This window comes from Trachemys scripta, chromosome 17, assembly GCF_013100865.1.
Source record: "Trachemys scripta elegans isolate TJP31775 chromosome 17, CAS_Tse_1.0, whole genome shotgun sequence".
Classification (NCBI taxonomy): Eukaryota; Metazoa; Chordata; order Testudines; family Emydidae; genus Trachemys; species Trachemys scripta.
Window position 1 is genome coordinate 9,833,125 of NC_048314.1, and position 20,998 is coordinate 9,854,122.

Genomic DNA, 20,998 nt, shown 5'->3' on the forward strand with positions numbered 1-20,998 from the left:
TGCTTACAGTGTCAGAGGGGTTGTATCCTTCTGAAATGATGGATGAGTCTCAAAAGAGACAGAGGGACAGGTTACGTAAGCACCCAAAAGTCTGGGTATGCTTATCTGAACTACACAAATCTCCTGGTGGCAGCAAAACTGGACTGGAGATCTCACGAGAACAAAGTTGATCACGTTTTCCAGAGCTTCCTACAGCCAGTGTCACCTGGAAGCAGCAAATGCAGAGTAAGTCAAAATGAACCACAGTGGAGGAAGTAAGTACTGTCATCCAGACTTTTTTGGACCGAGAATAAAGTCCAGTTTAGATTAGATGGAGGTTTGGGGGTGGCCATTTGGATCAATTCTGATATTATCTGAGCCAGATCATCTTCAGATTAAGAAAAACAACAAAGAAATGGCAAATGTAAAGTCTCTGTGAGAGATATAGGCAGAGCACAGTGTGTGTGTTCCTTCCTTTGTAACATTCTGCATGTGAACTGAACTACGGACCGGCAGCCTCACTGATGGCTATGCAATGGTCAGGGAGTCTCCTCTACATTCAAAAGGACAATCCACAGAAAACAGAAAGTTACCACCCTCCCTAGTCTGGCAATTGGGTTGAAGCTGGCTGCTCCACCACAGGCAACCAGCATTTTATGCAGCACTCATCAGCGTTGTTCATACTACAGAAGGCGGCTAGCTAAGTACCAGTATAGAATTCCCCCAAGAGCCATCACTCCTACACCATTTCTTACAGTGATTCCCGCTGAGAGGGAGTGGGACTGGAGTAGATGTGAATGCCCCATTGTCAGCATTCCTGTCTCATTCCCTACAGCATGTCCTCTTGGGTGAAGCTAGCACTGACACAGCTCAGAGACTTCCTAAGAGCCAGTGCTCCTTCTGTAACTTCTTCCAGGACAGGCTGGGTCTAGTGAAGTGGTGCGTTCCCCTCCGCCAACACTCCTACAACATTCTCTGCCATGACACTGACAGCCTAAGACTGGAGTAGCCTGGGCTGTCCTTGAGAGCCTGGGCCACTCCTAGATTGACTCTTGATGGGGTAAGATGGGACTGGAATAGCTCCTAAAGCTCCTCTCTCTATACCTGTGGAGAGAGGCCTCTACTTGGTAAAAAAGTCCTTGTTGCGCCTCCTGCTGGACACAGAGAGATGGTGGCGCTCATTTGTAATTTTGATTAGTTGTCCTTTCACTTCTCTAAGGCTGATTGTCAACAGTGTGTCTTAACAAAACAGCTTAAATTCAGCTTCTACGGCTTATTGACCAAATTCATTGACCAGAAGGAGATCTCACTGGAGAGCTAGAAAGCCTTTAACTGACAGTTTGAGGTTGACTCACAGTAAAAGTAATAATAATAATTTCCTGTCTTAACAGCCCTTCCTGCCCCACGCTTGGTTTGTGAGAATTCTATTTTAATCTTTCTTTTCTCACTCTCTCTTTCTCTCTTCCATAAATCCAATATGTATTTAATAAAAAAATATGAAATATGCTCTGTAGTCCAGATCTGAGTGCTGGAACATAGCTTGTCTGGGTGAGGTAACTATCTTTTCTGTAAAACTACAATTGATTTAGACGCTTGACAGCTATGAAAAATAGACATCTTAAACAAAGGCAAAAATAAAACAACTCTGCCCAGCTGGTTCTCTGCAGTCCAGCTCCAGTACTCTTTAGCCAGCCTTTATTGTGATTGCATCTCCGACTTTGGGGCATTGCCAAGATTACCGGTGATGGTAAATCCAAAACGTTGGCTTCCTTAGGGGGCTCTCACAAATTATGTAACAGAGATTCTCTCTGGGTGAAATTCACTCGCCCCACATAGAGCCCAAACACTCAGGGATCTTTGTAGATGTAGTGCAGGGAGGATGGGAAGGCGACGTTCACATGCTTCCCTCAGACAAAGAGCCAGGGTGCTGGGATAGCATCCACCTAAACACTGGTCCACAGCCCCTCAGTTTGACTTATGCAAAGCTGGCGCAGAGACTAGTTCTGTGGCATGCAGGAGATGCGCAGCCACCCCTATAGGACTGCTAGGGGCTGACTCCTGGTGCAGCCCCATGCATGACTGAAGCAGTGCAGGCATATAAAAATGTGTTTCTTTTGCCTTCTCTCTCACATGCTGACTCTCCTCTTTTTTCCCTTCTACACACCCCCGCACGCACACACTCTCCCTCTCCTCGCTCATTCACACGCACCCCTTTATTGTTGCAACAAGAGTCAACGAACGGATGAGCATGAATAGAATCTGTGGTGTGTCATAATTTAGTGATCTCATCCTCACAGCGCTACAGCCTCTGATAAAATTCCTCCTGCCAAACCCTTTTGCTTCTCATGTTCTCTAACTTAACAGTGCATCACATCCACTTTTTATTTTGCCAGTGTTCTTTCATAAAACAGTTTTCCTTTACCTGGGTAAAGCACCAGCAATGTAGGTAAACACTTTAAAATAAAAAGGCTTGTGAAAAGCTGAGTTTAACAAACTAAGGAAAGAAAATATGGAACTTCTCACTAACTCCAAACGTAGCTGAAGCTCAGCTAAAAAATAAAATGCCAACCATTTTTCAGTATGCTGCTGAACCTCACTAATTTACCATTTACTTATCTACACATGCCATAATTCACATGCAAAACCTGCTCACCACTCACTTCTCGACACAGATTTAATATCCAAGCTAATAAGTTATCACATTACTAAGATTTCCTTTTTTTTACACATTAGATTCCACAACTTTACTAGTGTAATATGCAACACTTTTTTCAGAAAATTAAAATTAGAGTGGCTCATAAATGAGCAGAGTATATTTCATCTGAGATGTTCAAGGCTGCCTAGATGATTAGGACAACCAATTCCAGTTGATTTTAAAACCTCACCCTTTGTAATGTGGACTACCCTCACTTTTTTGTCTAGTTATTAATTTGCAAATATCAGCAATAAGCAACATGCCTCCTAGACTTTAACACGAGTTAGCGGGGTTCCACCAGCTATGTCTTTATCCCATGTGAACAATGCACTGTGCACGTTCTAGATATATTTTGTTTACCGGTCAGCATCGTATGTACTGTTTACAATCTGGAATGAAGAGCCATTGTATGTGAAGACACTGGGCCAAATTCAGCGGTGGTGTAAGCTGCTGAAAATCTATTGATTTTAGTGGGATTTTTGCCTGAGTGTCTGGTCCAATGCCCACTAAATCCAATGGAAAACCTTCCATTGACATCAGTGGATTCTTGGATCAGGAACTCAGAACTGGTGCCTTGGTTTCTCATCCTTTCAGTCCGATAGCATGTCACTTTCATGTAAGCCCTTTGACTAGGATCTTGCTCCAGCATGCTTGGCAGAACACTTCAGTGTCTGCTCCTGCAAAAGGCAGAGCATCACATGCAGGGTGCAGACCACTCTGAGCTCCCTTCTGAGCACCCAGAAGGCTCAGATGCACAGTAAGGATCTAAATCCTTTGGTACATTCTCCACTCCCCCCCGCCCCCCCCTGTTCCAAGATAAATGAGACAAAACCAATAGCTTCTCATTTTCTCCATGCAGGTGGCATCGTGCTGAACCCTTCCTTCTACGGCATCCCTGGCCATACACACACAATGATCCATGAAATTGGGCACAGCCTGGGGCTCTATCATGTCTTCCGGGGAATCTCTGAGATCCTCTCCTGCAGTGACCCGTGCATGGAAACCGAGCCCTCCTTTGAGACTGGAGACCTCTGCGGCGACACCAACCCTGCTCCAAAGCACAAACTGTGTGGGGACCCTGGACCTGGCAATGACACGTGCGGTTTTCAAAGTTTCCTAAACACACCATACAACAACTTCATGAGCTATGCAGGTACTTAGGCTTTGCCAGAGGTGTCTGTGATAGAAGAGGGAGGCAGAGAGGGAGGTTTGATTTTTAACATTCTGTGGCAGATGAAACATTATCCCAAGGTCATTGATGTTCCAATGACACTTTTCACATCTAGATATGATGAGTTGGGGTTTAATTCAGTCTGGGACTTCCAAAGTGAGGTAGGCAACCAGTTCCTCTTTAATTTCAATGGGACTTGGGTTCCTAACCCCCTTTTGTCTCCTTTGAAAATCCCAGCCTTGGAGATTGTCTCCCCATCCCTTATGGAAACAATGGATGTCAGAGGGATATTCATATCACCCATGTTGCTGGAGGAGCGTGAGATGGATAGATAATCAGACCCTGTTCATCCTCCTTGGGGTGTGCTCTAGTACCATTGGCTGGTTGTCTGAGCAAACCGTATGAGTTGGGTTTGGCTCAGGTGTTAGCGCTCTCATCTCTGGGTCCCATCGGAAGTTCAAGTCCTATATCGTGAATTGGGCTCTGTGCTGACATTGCAGTATAGCATTAGGAGGCAGTGCTGAACTACTGGAGACATTATCCTTTAGATAAGATATAGGGGTAGGATCTCTGCCCCTCTCCCTTGGAAGTCCAATGGACAGTGAAAAATTCCATGTTGTTTTGTGAAGAAGGTAGGAGATAGATACTGATGTCTTGACAGCATTCCCCCTTTGATTGGTACTAGGGCCTGATTCTCAGTTGCAGTAAGGCTCTTTTACATCACCCTGGCAGGATAAAGGTGTCTTAAAGTGAGTGTAAACTATTACTAAGGCTAAGATTTTATCATGGAAGTCACAGAATTCGTGACTTCCAGAGATCTCCGTGACATTTTTGCTTCAGCCCTGGAGCAGCGGAACTGGATCTATCAGCAGGCAGGTCCCCCCTACAACTTCCAGCTGCTGCAGGGGGCGGGGGGACCCCACAAACCTGAGCCACCACTACGGGCGGCAGGGGGACCCTGCAGCTCCCAGCTGCTATGTGCAGCAGGGACTCCTGCAGCCCCAAGTGACTGCCGGCAGGGGGACCCCGCAACCCCAAGCTGCAGCTGCACGAGTGGCGAGGGGGACCCTGCAGCTCCCAGTCTTGCGGGCAGTGGGGGGCTCCCCATAGCTCCCAGCCACCATGGACAGACCCCACAGCTCCAAGCTGCTGCCGGTGGCAGGGGGGACCCCGCACTCTCAGCCATCATGGGTGGGGGAACCCTGGAGCTCCCCAGCATCAGTGGGTGCTGGACCCTCTTCCCTCCCCATTTTCTCATAGTTATTTTTAATAAAAGTCAGGGACAGGTCACGGGCTTCTGTGAATTTTTGGTTATTGCTCACGACCTGTCTATGACTTTTACTAAAAATAACCGTGACAAAACCTTAGCCTTAACTATAACATGTACAGCCACTTTAAGGTGCCTTTGCAGAGAAGGGAGAAACACAGATTGTCCATGCAAAGTGCCATATGAGTGCTAATATATCTGCAGAGAAGCAAGTGATTAATATCATCCAGGGGCAGAGGCTGAGTTGATTTATAACACAGCTGTAGATATACCCTGGATGCTACCAGATTTAATGGGTGCTGCTGCTTCTCTTATTTTCCCACTCCTGGTTTCAAGGACAAGTATACACACAACAACCTAGCCTTTTAGTACATGCTGTGCACTTCTCATGATTTGGCCTGTATACTAACATTGTCGTTAGGCAGATATACAGATTACAGCCAGTAACTATTCCTGCCCACTAAATTCCTATGATAATCTCACACCTACATGTAGATGCCACCTGTTGTTATACTCCTCCCATCAGTGTGTTTGTCTGTGTGGACAAGGGCGGAAGATTTGGGGTGGGGCCGGAATGTTTCAACATGCAGAGAGCGCTTCTGTCTGGAGGGAGCCCGCCTCGCCAGCTCTCTCCACAGGTTTGACACAGCCAGGCAGGACACCGAGATATCTATCTGCTAGTGAGAACTAAAGAGGTGCTGGTGTTGTGAACAAAAGCAACTATTTATTCTTGTAAAATTAAGTGAAGCAACACGATAGGCATCTCTAGAGCTCATGCATGAATCTGTTTGCTTTTCTGTTGTTCCCAGTGGAATAAAAATCATATCAGGATATCACATCACTGTAGAAATACCTTTGAAGCCTCTAGGCTGAGGTCATACAGCTCTGAGCGACTAACTTTCTCTCTTTCTTATATCTATATTGGTCTGTCTATCTTATCTGTTTCTTACTTTGTCTCTAAAGGATGTTCCCATACAAGCAATCTCCTATCTCTCTAGAATTCAGGGGATCTAGAAGCGGGAGGGGGGTGATTTGCATTGTCTCGCCTGTCAAACACAGTCATGTTGCCTCCAAGGGTACATCTATACTTACCCGCTGGTGCAGCAGCAAGCAATAGATCTTCTGGGATCGATTTATCGCATCTTGACTAGATGCGATAAATCGATCCCGGAAGTGCTCGCCGTTGACGCCAGTAATCCTTCTCCGCGAGAGGAGTAGGTGGAGTTGACGGGGGAGCCTGCCTGCCGCGTGTGGACCTGCGGTAAGTACCTTTAAATTCGAACTAAGATACTTCGACTTCGTAGCTGAAGTTGCGTATCTTAGTTCGAACTGGGGGCTTAGTGTGGACCAGCCCCAAGTAAACAAAACATTGCTTCCTTAGGGCCGCTCCCGTTGAAGTCAGTAGGAGTTCTGCCTCTGACTTCAATGAGAGCAGAAGTCCTAATGAAGCCTGTTTCATTTCTCTGGGCATTATATCATGTGAGCCTTTCCTGAATGCTAATGACTCTCTTGCGCCCCTCCCCCACCCCCAAAAGAGCAACGTAGGCTGGTGTTTAGAGAGACACTTGAGCTGCAGCATCGCCTGCATGTCATCTTCCTCCTCTGCCATTGTTTCCAGGGTTGAGTCCTATCTATATTTTATTGTTCCTTTATGGTGGCTATTCAAAGCCTTTTGTGCACTTTTGGGCTTCCCTGAGGAATATTTATGGCGTTTACAGGATGTTCATGGATGGACTGTCAATAATTATTGAGGAAATCCAAGGATTAAAGTAGCTCCTTGCATGCACACAGCAGCTTTGAGCTGGCCACTGGGATTTGATAGATATTTACAAACCAACTGCACCTGCCCAGTTTGTTTCTTTCTTTGATGAGGGAAGGTTAGTTACTCTGTGGAATTAGCAAAGGAGATGCATTGGAGAGGATATGATCCTCTAGCCATCCTAGCTGCATTAATTCCTGCAAGGCATCTCCTAGAAGGGCTTGGGGCTGGAACTCGAACCATTGATCCCAACCGAAGCACCCTCCTTGTGCTGTTCCTGGACAATGAAGTGGAAAGGACCCCACTAAGCCAGCAAGTTCGCTTTTTCTTTAGAACATTTTCATGTTCTCTCATTCCTCTTGTGCTCCACGATGCTCAGAACTGAAGGCATCTTGGCACCTACAAATAAATATAACTAATCCCCTAAATATAAAATAATCAAGCAAGTAACCAAACTGGCCTCAGTAACCCATCACCCACACAAAACTGAATGCACAAGAGCATGGAAAATCATTGTTGTTATTTGTATTACAATCATGCCTAAAGGCACCGTATGAGATTGAAGTCTTGTTATGCTAGTTACAGTCTATACACATAGACTATAGTAAGTAAGGTGACCAGACAGCAAGTGTGAAAAATCAGGACAGGGGGTGAGGGGGTAATAGGAGCCTATATAAGAAAAAGACCCAAAAATCGGGACTGTCCCTATACAATCGGGACATCTGGTCACCCTAATAGTAAGACACAGTCCTTGTTCCCAAGAGCTTTCAACCTAAACGGACAAGGCACAAGCAAGAGCAAGGATAGAGATTAGGGTATTAGTCTGGGAGCTGTAAGATCTTCAATTCCCTGCTCCACCAGAGACTTCCTCTGGGACCTTGGGCAACTCATTTAGTCTCCCTCTGTATCTGTAAAATGGGGATATGTAAATCCCTACCTCTTAGCAGTCTTATGAGGAGGAATACACTAAAATTTGGGGGGGGAAACTCAGATACTATCATAACAGGGGCCATGTAAGTACCTACGATAGCTAGATAGATAATGATCTCCATTTATGCATGGGGAAAAGCAGATGAAACGATTTGCCCAGGGTCACCCTGGAAATCTGCGACAGGGCCAGACTGTTGCAGAGCGGTTAAAAAAATGGAATGTTCCTGTCACCAGAAATGTCAGCATTTCAAGACGACTTTCCATTCTGATTCCGAACAGTAAATTGAAATGTCAAAAAATTGTCATGAGATGAAATGTTCTGAAAAGTTTCAAATCAAGGATCAAAATGGCGAATTTTGACATTATTAACGTGCTGAAACAAAATGTTTCCTTCTGAATCGACATTTCAAAATGAAATTTTGATTTTAAGCAGACATTTCAAAACTCAACAGAACTTTTTGTTTGCGTTCCCCTTATTGGAAAATTTAAAAAAAAAATCATTGAAGGTGATCTTTTCCTGTGAAAAATTTTTGATATTTACTGATGGGGGGGAAAAAATCGGTTAAAAAAATGTGACTAGTTCTTTTGAATACAGATTTCCTGAGTGCCAGCTCAGTGTAGAAGCCACAAGAGCATCCTTCATAGATTCACAGAGTTTAAGGCCAAAAAGGACCATTAGATCATGTAGTCTGAACTCCTGTGTATCACAGGGCGTTACATTTCCCCACTTACCCCTGTCGTGAGCTCAGTAACTAGTGTCTAACTAAAGCCCATCTTCCAGAAAGGCATCCAGTCTTGATCTGAAGACATCAAAAGATTTCATAAATGGTCACATGACAAAACCGTGCACCCCCTCTAACTGAGCCTGGGTTTAAACTGTGCTAGGTTCCCGGAAAGAGTGGTGAAATTCATTTCCATGCTCACAACCATCTGCTCACCTCAAACTTTCCCCTACCCAGCCTCAACCCATCACTACTGCAGACTGAGGCAAGGCCAGCGCAACCCATTAGGCGACCTAGGCGGTTGCCTAGGGTGTTAACATTTGGGGGGCGGCGACCGCGGCAGCTGGATCTTCGGCCACCCCAGTCGTCGTCAGTATTTCGGGGGCAGGACCTTCCACCACCTCTGTCGGGGGTGGCATTTAGGGGGCGGGACTTTCCGCCGCCTCTGTTGGGGGCGGCATTTCGGGGGCGGGGCCTTCCGCTGCCTAGGGTGGCAAAAAAGCTGGCGGCGCTCCTGGACTCGGGACACCCCCCCACTTACTATTGCCAACTGGCTTGTGAGTAGTGGCTGTCTCTTCTGCGTCACCTACTGCCTTCTGGGTCTCTGAGGGGTAACAAGTGGCTGATCCCGCATTTTCTACCTTTGGGGAGAGGGGCAATTAGACTCACTTATCCCAGTTATCTTTGGAGTGGCCAGGAAGCAGCTTGACACCCACTCCCTCATTTTCACAGGGGACAGAGGATGAGAGCGAACCTCCATCTCTTGGTGCAAATGGTTCTGTATTTCCACAGAGGCAGGTAGCTCCCTGCCATACTCCCTTGTTACCACCCTAGACCTTATGGGGCATCACCTTCCCCGAGGCTTAGTGCAGAGCCAGCAGTGGTGGGAAAGGGAGGACACAGAGGATGAGGATGTGTGGAGAGCAAGTCCAATCAGAAAAGGAGATAAAGAAGAAATGGAGGCGGGATATGGAAGGCGTGGGGGAGAGTCGTGCACTTAACTGCGCTTTCGTTCCATTCCCTACTCACATTTCCTTAAAGACAAAATCTTTTTCCGCTTTCAGAGATTCAAGTGTAGACCCAGCTCTGACCAGAAGGTGCTGCACTCAGTCTTTCTGGCTCCTTTCATACCTCTATGCATCACTGCCCCCCTTAGGGTGACCTTCGGGATCTTCCTGTGTGCCCCAGGCCATAGCAAGAGAGGAGGGCTGTTGTTGTTGGTTTTGTTTTTTTTACTTCTGTTTCCTTTCACCTGTCTCCAGAAGTGATGACTGCACTAATTTGTTCACAGGCCATTAACTCCAGAGAGCAGGGAGAGCCCATCCCGACATCTGCAAGGAGCTTGGGAGCTCACGTTTGCCACATCATAATTCTCTCCTCTCTCTCCTTATCTCTCGCTTTGTTGGTTTTCAGACGACGACTGCACCAATTCCTTCACGCCCAATCAGATGGCAAGAATGCACTGCTACTTGGATCTGGTGTACCAGAGCTGGCAGCCTGTCAAGAAACCCTCTCCCATTGCCATTGCCCCGCAGATCGTGGACCGAACTTCGAACTCTATCACTCTGGAGTGGTTTCCTCCTGTTGACGGTCATTTCTTTGAAAGGTGATCACAAGCTTTGATGTGCTGCAGCACTTAACCTGAAAGAGTCAGGGGAAGGGAGCATGGAAGTAACTAGATGCCCTAGTTCAGGAAAGCAGTTAAGCATGTGCTTAAGTACTGTCCTGAATAGAGATGCTTTCCTGAATTAGAGCTAGTATCAATAGTTTATTGATCTATTTTCACCATCTCTATCAGTCCCTTTGTTCCTTTATTGGTCTGCAGCATTCTCTCTAGGTCCTTTGATTGGGCATTTAAAGAGCAAATCTCCTCCATATTTTATCTAAAGCAGCGATTCTGGTTTTGCGATCTCTGTTATTGCTGCCCATTCACAGATAGATACTCACAAACAGCCCTATTATCTTCACCTCGGACGGCAAGCCCTTCCTACTCCCATGTGCAAAACAGGCAGGGCCGGCTCCAGGTTTTCTGCCGCCCCAAGTGGTGGGGAAAAAAAAGCCGATCGGCAGCACTTCAGCGGCAGCTCAATCGCGCCGCTCCATTCTTCGGCGGAAGAGAGGGACTGAGGGACCTGCCGCCGAATTCCCGCTGAAGTCCTGGACATGCTGCCCCAATAGCGGATGGAGTGTCGCCCCTTTGTATTGGCCGCCCCAAGCACCTGCTTCCTTAGCTGGTGCCTGGAGCCGGCCCTGAAAATAGGGCAAATCCTGCCTGTGCTTCCTTGCTTCAGAGCTCAGATCCTGGGATTGCAAGTCCACTATGCAAGAGGGCAGCAGTGTTTGAGAGAGCACACCCCCTCTGCTGTGCACAGTAGCAGAGCAGGTGGAAATGGAGCAAGGGCAGAGCCAGAAGATCCTTGCTCCTCTCTGCTCTGCAACATTACAAAATGACCAGTAGGGCTACTTCAGCCAATAGCCTTTGCAGAACATCTCAGCAGCCACACGACCGCCAGGAGGGTGGATTCTTTTCCCCACCCCACAGAACAATTAGTCAGTGCACAGACCAGCTGCTCAGGCTTGTAAGTGGCATGCATGATTTGGCCCTATACGCCTGAAGTGTGCATCTTGCTATATATATATCAAGTAGAACTTGTATAGAAGAGGGCGTGTGCCTATGCAGCTAGCTGTAGGTCGTCAGTACAGAACCAAGATTAGTGCAATGTCGTGGCTGATCATTTCAACACGTAACAGTCAGGCAGTTCATAGTTACAGCAAGCGTGACTCAGGCCTCCACAGCTCTCTACTGGCCCAAGCCATCTTTCCTGTCTACACTTCTATTTTTGGCCATGGAGCGTCCCACTGCTGGAGCCTTTCCCTGCTGCAGGTAAAGACCAGCAACAGGGAAAAGCTTTGGCAGCTCCCCACTGCCAGCACCTTCCTGCTACAGCAGTGGGGGAAGGTTCTGTCAGCTCCTCGCTGCTAGAGCCCTTCTTCTCCGCAGGGAAAGAGTCCAGCAGTGGGAAAAGGTTCTGGCGGGGAAGAGGCAGCGGGGAAAGGATGAGCCTTTCACTGACCCATGTAGCTACAGGCTGCAGTGTGGACGCAGCTTGCTTTTCACTGCGGTGGGTAGCTACAAATACCCACTGACAGAAGTGGTGTGTAGTGTAGACGTAGCCTCAAAGTGTATGCCATTAAAATATATTTATATGCAGATTGGCTGAGTGGTGGTAGTCATGGGTAGCCTAACTGAACTTCCTCCCATGTTTACAGACTCAGTCTTATACAATGCCAAATGCTGAGACTGGACAACAGGAGACGGATCACCTGTTCTGTTCATTCCCTCTGAAGCATCTGGCACTGGCCACTGTCAGAGACACGATACTAGGCTAGATGGACCATTGGTCTGACCCAATGTGGCCATTCTTTTGTAATAACCTACTTTGTTTGCATTGAATTTCCATTTTTTTTTTTTAATAAAAGAGAAAACTTTATTGAACTCCCATTGGAACCAATGCAATCAGCCGTGTATGAGACTGAATGTGCAGCATTCCAGACACAAGCAGATCAGTACATGAATATCTATCTCAACACTCATATTTATTTAAAGGAGAGCACCTTGAAATATGGGGCATTCACTGGATGTAATTCCCAACCCCCCTGGGTAAAGCATCAGTACAAGAACTGTGCACCATTTAAGACTCACTTACACTCTATTTTGTGGCTATAAGTGGTGTGTAGGGATGGATCTGACCCTCTGTGCAAAGAGAGTGAATTTCACCCTTTCTGCATGGTAATGCAGGAAATGTCATACCAGATCAGATCACTAGCTGATCCAGAGGGTTTTAGCTCATATTTATTTTGCTTGTAGTTTTGTAAACTCTCCATTACTTTAATTGTAGTTTTGCAGCAAGACAAACTGCTTTGACAATGTACTTCTGAAAATGTATAGGATCTTATATGAATCATTGAGAATTCTCAGGCAGTTTTAGTCTATATTCATCATGAAAAGGGTAAATTAAGCTTCCCCAATATGCATTTAATTTAGATTTCATAAGGAAGTTATTGTATGTTAAATAAATACCATCTGACTGTTAAAAACATATTGATACAGGATTAATTGTTATGTAACAAAATATATCTCTATTGCATATTTCTTAAACTTCATCAGTATGTTTTTAATAACTCATAGCTCGTTGGTGCTTAAATGATACACAATGGATAGCCTGTTAGTCTAGAAAGTCATAACAAAGTTATCATATATTAAATAAATACTGATTTCTTAGAATTCATATCTTGGGGCTTGACATTTATGTGATCAATATTACTATAGATAGTTAAAGAGACATTATCAAGTAGCTTAGGTCCAATTTTTCATCTTTTAAAAGTTTTCCACCCTAATATAAAGAGAAGTGTTTCTGTGACCTTTTTAAAAAATAGATTTAGCTACAATCTTTTTTGTTCTTAAAAGTAAATACTACTTCTTATGTGTTGAGTAAACCAAACACAATTGTGCCCAATCCTACACCTGCTTACAAATATGCTTAACTTTAAGTACCAAAGATGAGCATGTGTAAGCATTTGCAGGTTCTGAGCCATAGTGAAAGAGAACTAGGAGGTGAAGCTGGTCATAGTCTCATCTGTGTGGGAAACGGCTGTCATGAAGGGCTTTTTTCTCACAGCATAAATCCTGGGCCAAATCTTGCTTCTTTTGCTGAAATGAGCAGAGCATTCCTGCTATGTACCTTGGGCCCACTGAGGCCCCTTTTACATTGCTTTGGCAGCGCAAAGGGGCCTTCAAGTGAGCGTAAATATAATTTATGCTCACCTTAAGTCCCCCTTCCACCGTTAGAGCAGTATAAGGTGGCCTCAGTATAAATGAGACTCAGGCCCATAAAACCTAGCCATATATTATCAAAGAATAGAGGGCATGTTATGCTGCTGTATTGGAGGCCATTAGGTCTCATAAGCTTGGTGAGACACAAAGCATGACACCAAGGGCCAAGTACCCTAGGTGTCTTTTAGGATAAATTTGAGTGTAAATTCATATTGCCATCTCTTGTGATTCTGTCACAAGTCTTGCAATAGTCATTGTTTTTCTTAAAGGCCTAGCTTCTGGAGTCAGGTGATTACATGAGAATCTTAGCTTTCATTTTAAAAAAGGTATGTTTCTGTCCCTCGTAGTTGCAGAGAAAAGCTTGAAAATGTGATCCCTAAAGGCTCAAAAACAGAAGGAAAATAAAAAGAACCAGAAACGGATTAATCTAATTATTTTGGGGGCCTTGATCTGTGATTTTTAGAAAGCTTTGAGTTGGCGACACTGTGTTCTTATTTTTCTGTAATGTGTGTGGAGAGGAGAGGGTTATTTACTGATAACAAATGGCCAGTGCACTCAGCAAACATAGTTATACCAGATACCTACACTATTGGTACACTCAGTCAATCAAATGACTCCATAGGTACTGTGGGGCTAGTATGCCATGCTAGGGTGAAATTTGTATGCCTGTCCCTAAATTCTAGTAGGTTACTGAGCCCCTAAGTCTTTTAACACTCAAATCTGTGAGTAAATAGTGCCTCTCAGTCATGTGGGTCTAGTATAGAGCTATGCGAAATTTTTGGGATGAAACATATTCAGGTCAACCAAAACATGCTGTGAATTGTGTTGAATTTGCCCATTTTTTTATCCAGAAAAGAAAGGGGAAAAAAACCTCCAAAAAATCTAAATGTTTAGTTTTGATATTTTCAAAAGGAAACATTTTGTTTTTTATTTGAAATTACTTTTAATGTTGAATTTTACTTCCATTTTATTTTTTACAAAAAGTTTTAGGTCAAACTAAACATTTCAATTGACCTGAAACATTTTTTTTTCCCACTTTTTTGTTTCACCCCAAAAAATTGGAAAAAAAATTGATTTTGTGTCAACCCAAACTGAAAAATGGGTTACTCACACAGCTCTGATCTGGAGTACCTGCGATCCATGTATTCTGCAGAGAAGGCCTGTCTCTTGGAATAAAAGCATTACCAGCGTCTGATGTCAAACATATGTGTTTAAAATAATACTAATAATAAAAATAAAAAAGAGGAAACAAAGGGGGAGAGAGAAACCCTGTTCATTTCCTGACTGTCTCAGACCTATTTTAATCTTGTTGTTATCAAGTGTCCATTCATGTGACTACTGCTTGATATGCACAGTTTGAATATAAACAGTTATTGTTACAGGGCTGTGTCGTGTGGCCTGCTTAGGCAAGACCGCACTGAGTGCATCTGATCTTCCAACTCTTAATCAAGGCAACTGCATTAATTTCCATGGAGCTGATGATATCTCATTCTTTGCAATACAGTATTTCATGCAGCACGATTTCTAGATCTAGATAACTGGGGGGAGGGGGCGTTTGTTTGTTTGTCTGCTTTAATCACCCTTGAAAGTTTCAGTGTCTCCAAGGACATGCAAGAGATTCTGAACTCCAAGTAAGATATATAGGTGTTTTTATCGTCAAAACTTTAATCTGGATGGAGCCAGCCATGGCAGGAGAGAATGGCATTTCTCCACTGTTCACTGTTTGGTTGCAAATTCATCTTAAATAGGCTGCTATAAGGTTTGTCTCAGTATAGGCTACTGAATCCATTGCACTGAAATGTATAATTATGGGAGCACATCACCTCTATGCCATAAACTTCATACACTGAAATGTGCCCAATACTTGGTTTCTCCAAAAACACGGAGGGCTAGAATTTCCATTACCCTGTATGCATGTACACCCAGTCTACCTGTATAAATTATTATTGCCATTCTGAAATAGTAACATTTTAAACCCACTTTGTCCTCATTTGCAGGGTAGTGGAGAATCTGGCTCGGAGATTCACAAACCTGTAATAGCAAACCCTTAATCAGTTCTGACGCCCATGTCTGCTTACAGGATTTGGGTGCCCACATGTGCATGATTAGACAAACCGAAAGCTTTAACCCAAGATTCATCCCTAGTGTAACACTCCTTTTTAGCCAATGGAGTTATGCCCGGGCTGAGTTTTGCTCCCAATTTGGAAAAGTAAGAGGAGAACATCTGCTCACAGCCTTTCCCACATGATGCTGCTTGTGATTTCTCTTACCTCCACGTCGTTGCTGTGAAAGGGAAAAGTTTGCCTATAAGCCTATTGCTTTTTCCACCATGACAGCCTATGATGAAACGATAGCTGCTCATTTGAGTAAAAAGCAGTCCTAAATGTGGAAACTTGGCTTTCCATGCCCTGTGTTCCTCCAGGAGCAAGTGCTAGCGTAGGAGTTTCTTTGTAGAGAGACTGAGAACTATTAGCTATTAGGGTCTAATAAACAAATTACTATTAGGGTCTAAAAGAAATGCATGATGATAATTCTGTGTTTCACTTACTTAGTATCTTTCATCCTAGGCTCTTAAAGCATTTTACAAATGTTAATTAGTTGAGCCCTATTATTTACTCAAACTATGACTAACTCAATAGTTAACACGTCCTATGAAATACTTTAGTAGAGTTACACCGGTGTGTTGTGCAATTGGTCACTTAAAGTCACATGATATTCTTCTGTTTCCTGAATGGGTGGTCAACATTTTTTGAATGGAAGACCCACAAATGATGAAAGCAGGTAACACATCATAGAATCATAGAAGTGTAGGACTGGAAGGGACCTCAGTAGCTCATCGAGTCCAGTCCCCTGCACTCAAGGTAATAACTCGATGGTTTCTGACAGGTGTTTGCCTAACCCACTCTTAAAAACCTCCAAGGAGTCTGGTGGCACCTTAAAGACTAACAGATTTATTTGGGCATAAGCTTTCGTGGGTAAAAACCTTAAAAACCTCCAGTGACAGAGATTCCACAACCTCCCTAGGGAATTTGTTCCAGTGCTTAACTACCCTGTCTGGAAGTTTTTCCTAATGTCCAACCTAAACCTCCCTTGCTGCAATTTAAGCCCATTGCTTCTTGTCCCATCCTCAGAGATTAATGAGAACAATTGTTCACTCTCCTCCTTGTAACAACCTTATATGTACTTGAAAACTGTAATCATGTCTCCCCTCAGTCTCCTCTTTTCAAGACTAAAAAACCCATTTTTTTTTCAATCTTCCCTCATAGGTCATGTTTTCTAGACCAGTGTTTCTCAACAACCAGTCCATGGACCAGCACCAGTCCCTGAGATCTCCCTGACACAGATTAGGAAGGCAGTAAACTGGTCCCTGGTATCAAAAAAGGTTGAGAAACCCTGTTCCAGACCTGTAATCATTTTTGTTGCTCTCATTTGGACTTTCTCCAATTTGTCCACATCTTTCCTGAAATGTGGCACCCAGAACTGGACACACTACTGCAGCTGAGGCCTTATCAGCGTGGAGTAGAGCAGAAGAATTACCAGTACTTCTCGTGTCTTGCTTTCAACACTCCTGCTAATACATCCCAGAATGATGTTTGCTTTTTTTGCAACAGTGTCACACTATTGACTTACATTTAACTTGTGATGCACCAGATCCCTTTCCACAGTACTCCTTCTTAGGCACGCATTTCCCATTTTGTATTTTTACAATGTATTGTTCCTTCCTAACTGGAGTACTTTGCATTTGTCCTTATTGAATTTCATCCTATTTGGATTCAACCATTTGTCCGGGTTGTCCAGATCATTTTGAATTTTAATCCTACCCTCCGACCTCGCAGTCCCTCTGAGCTTGGTATCGTCCACAAACTCTATAAATGTAATCTCTCTATGCCACATCTTTGAATGGATAATCTGTTGGTGCCAAAATTTGTGATACCTTCATGATCTGCAAACACTGTTCAAAAATACTTCCAAATGAATAAGACCCAGAGGCATTGCAAACTGCTGGGCAGGCCAGATCTTCAGCTGGTGCGAATCAGTATAGTTTTATTGAAGCCAATTTACACCCATTGAGGTTCTGGCCCTGTGCATTTTTTAGTAAAAATATTTGTGAATCAGTGAGGTTGGTTTGTTGTTTGTTTTTTTCCCATACTCTACCAGCTTTGCTCACAGAACCTAATTCAGGTAGCTGTTATTAACCATATTTTACAGATGGGGAATTTGCAGCCGAAGAAGTGCCTTACCTAATGTCATGGATGTAGTCTATGACAGAGCCAGGAATGGAACTGAACTTTCCTGCTGCTTATTTCTCTGCTTTAACAACTAGACAGGGTTTTCTTTCATCGGAGTTTGATCCAGTTGTAGCGAAGAAAAAATAAATAACCCAGCACGGCTTTACAAGTTGCTGTCATTTCATATTCTGTACTCGTTTTAAAAACACAGATGCAGTCTTCACAGGCTATTAGCTGAACCCTACAGAAGGTCATGCTGCAAAGTGCTGTTTGCCAATGCCCTAAGAAAAGGGGGTTAAGTGGAATTGAATTCTAAATCTTGTGGCTTTTAGTATTGTAGGAGAAGCAGCTCTTTCAGCTTTACTAAGTTGATGTGTTCTCCTGTTTTCCTGGCTTCCTAGAGAAGTGGGATCAGCATGCGATCTGTGTACAGAAGGAAGAGTCCTGGTGCAATATGCCTTCGGTGCCTCTTCACCAATGCCATGTGATCCATCTGGGCACTGGAGTCCACGGGAAGCAGAAGGTAAGTCGGAGGGAGGGATGGCTCTGCTACGGAAGGGAAAAGGTGGGGGGTGGGGGGAAACACTAGAGATGGGAAAGAAGGGAGAAGAACAGAGAGGGAGAAAGGGGCAAAATGAGGAAGAGAAAAGCTTAACACTGGTTGTCTTTTCATGTGGCATGAACGAAAATAAAGGGCAGATAAGCACACAGGCCCAGCTTCCGCCAGGGCATAGCTCATTAGCTGAAATCTGTGTGCTCAGACATACCTGTGCAGCTCCCATTTAAGTCAGTGGGAGCTGAGCATGAATTTCTGAGAGCAGAACTGTGCCAAGAAACCGTGACTAATCTGATTTGTAATGTGAAGTGAAAGGCAGAGAGGCCTGTTTACTCCAACCCACAAAAATACAATATTTCATTTTATTTATTGAGACGCAGATTCGACCACCTTTACTTGCATTGAGTAGTACCTTAGGCCAGGAGTAACCTCATTGAAAGCAGTGGGGACTACTTGCAGAGCAAAGTACTCAGCAGCAGGAATAAGGGAGGCCAAATCAGTTCCTTGATTAATTAATGAATTGATTGATTAATTTCAATGTATCACAAATGGCAAGTGCTGACTTATGGGGTGTTACCGTGAATAGTCCTGCATAACAATTAATGCCAAGAAATTAAAAAAAAATCCAACAACACAGCACGAGTTTAAACGTTTGCCTGCTGGTTATGCATTTTTAGCTCAACAAGGTGAGGAAAAGCTTGGGAGAGTTGATTCCCCACTCAGTTACACCCAGTTTATATGCGGTAGCCCTGTCCATTTCAATGGAGTTATACCAGGGTAGAACTGATTTAAGACAATGGAGAATTGGGCCCGAGATCTTTATAATCCACCTTCCTAGTATATCTTCATATAGGATCCTTCATTGATTTCTGGGGACTACAGAACCTTTTTCATAGTTTAGAAGAAAAACTTTTTCATCAGGAATCCTTGCTATATATTTCCTTTCCCCCTTTTCATCCATATGAAGTAGATGTTTGTCCAAGCACTGATTATTCCAGTTTTAGATTTAGATATTAAGCTGGATATTTTACAAGCACTGCAATTGAGACACAAATCATGGTATGAAATGTTTTTTTTCTGAGCTTGGTAGAAATTGAACTGGTTTTCCGTAAGAAGCTGTGACCCATTGTTGGTTTCATCTCATCAAGATGATCAGGGAATCAGAAATGGGCGAGCAGCCGTCAAAGGTTTTGGTCTCCTTAAAGAGCGTGAGAGACAAAAAATAGATTGGGTGAATAATTCACATTGAATAACTTATTCGGTGTATCTAGCCTTTTTTTTTTTTTCTGTCCGTTGAATGTCCACAAGCAGATGTCAGTGCTCTCAAATGCATCCCCCATTGAAGTTCACCTGACAGATTGTTCACATGTTTTAAGTCTGTGTTTTAATCACCAACAGTGGATGGATGATACTCATAAGTTAAAACATGTATTGTGATTGGTGGTAGAAATTCCATGCTATTATTTCTGTTCCTTGACTTGTTGACTTATAACTACTATAATCTAGAGGAGGCATGAAGAAGCCAATGGGGCTTTGTAGCTTTCAGGGTAAGGGAGCAGAGAAGCAGGATTAGAGAATTTTGGATCATTTGAAATAGAGCTGTATAGAGGATGCAAGTCTCATTTCACAAAGGATTTTGAGATTTCAAACTCTGGCTTTATTCAGAATCGGACCGAAAATAGAAAAATTCTAAATTCTCCACAAAGGAAAATTCTCCCCCCAAAATTAGTTTTGGGTCTCAGTCAATCCATTTTGTTTCTATTCATTTTGTTTACATGTTGATGTTATCTATACCTTTTATAATATATCATAAAGATAATACAAAAGATAAACAACGTTTAAACAATGTCATTTCAAAACAAAAGATCGAAATGTTTCAACATTGTTAAAACTCACTCCCCGTCCCAGTTTTCTTCCAAAATAAAATTCTGGTGAAATCAACTCCATTCTGCAAAGCATATTGATTTTGACAGACCCGCACAATGCATCGGAATATGTGGTTCTGTCGAAATTTCTCCAACTAGTGCTAATTTGAAACCACCTTTTCCTTCTGGATCACACGGGCCTAGCCAGAGGCAATATTGCTAGAAAAAATAGGCGACTCGAAGATATTATTAGCGGGCTGCAGAGTTTACATTTAATTTCCTCTTGTCACAGCGTGTGTGCCTGCATATTCTTAGCTATGAAAAGTACAGTCAGATCCTTATCTAGCTCATTCAATTGCAGTTGGGCCATAGCTATAGCGAGGGGTTTTGGAAACAGTGTCCTGCTGATGTGTTAATCATCCATGTCCTCTCCCATATATAAGATATACCAAGTGGATGGCATTTGCTGGTCTGTAATTTTCCATCATCACCACCCAGTGACTGGCATATGGTAACTGTGTGTGTTCGTGTTTGCGCACTTGGTCTTAGTTGCAAATAGCCGAGTTAGATCATTACCTGATTTTGTTAATTGTCTATCTGCAAGTAGTCAACAAGCTTAAAAATCACTTTCTGCAATGATTCATGGGTGTAAACACTCCACTGCTTGAATGGTCATGGAAAGCAGCCCTAAAAGAGGAAAAAATGTGGTCAAAACAAGCTCATTTTAAAGTTTGAGCCAATATTCCTGGGGAATACTTTGTGGTACTCTTCCAGCTTCCCAGGGAACCACAGTTCTCACCTGGATCAAAAGCTACAATGAACCCAATTGGTGAAATTTCGAACCTTAAGTTCTTTTCGTCAGTCAAGGGTAGGTTGTAGCTGCCTGTGTCATACTGATTAAGGGAAGTCTGGGAACATGGACCAGCCATGGTGGATCAGACCACTGAACAATCCAGTACCCTGCCTCTGGCAATGGCCAAATACATTGCTC

At 43.7% G+C, this 20,998-nt stretch overlaps 1 protein-coding gene across 1 annotated transcript in view; it reads left to right on the plus strand.

Moving 5' to 3' along the window:
* PAPPA (pappalysin 1) overlaps window positions 1-20,998 on the plus strand; it is a 229,378-nt gene that overhangs the window by 67,135 nt on the left and 141,245 nt on the right. Inside the window, exons 4-6 of the mRNA XM_034793713.1 lie at window positions 3,534-3,827; window positions 9,937-10,129; window positions 17,988-18,109. Coding sequence (XP_034649604.1) covers window positions 3,534-3,827; window positions 9,937-10,129; window positions 17,988-18,109 — 609 coding nt within the window. The remainder of the gene's footprint in view (window positions 1-3,533; window positions 3,828-9,936; window positions 10,130-17,987; window positions 18,110-20,998) is intronic.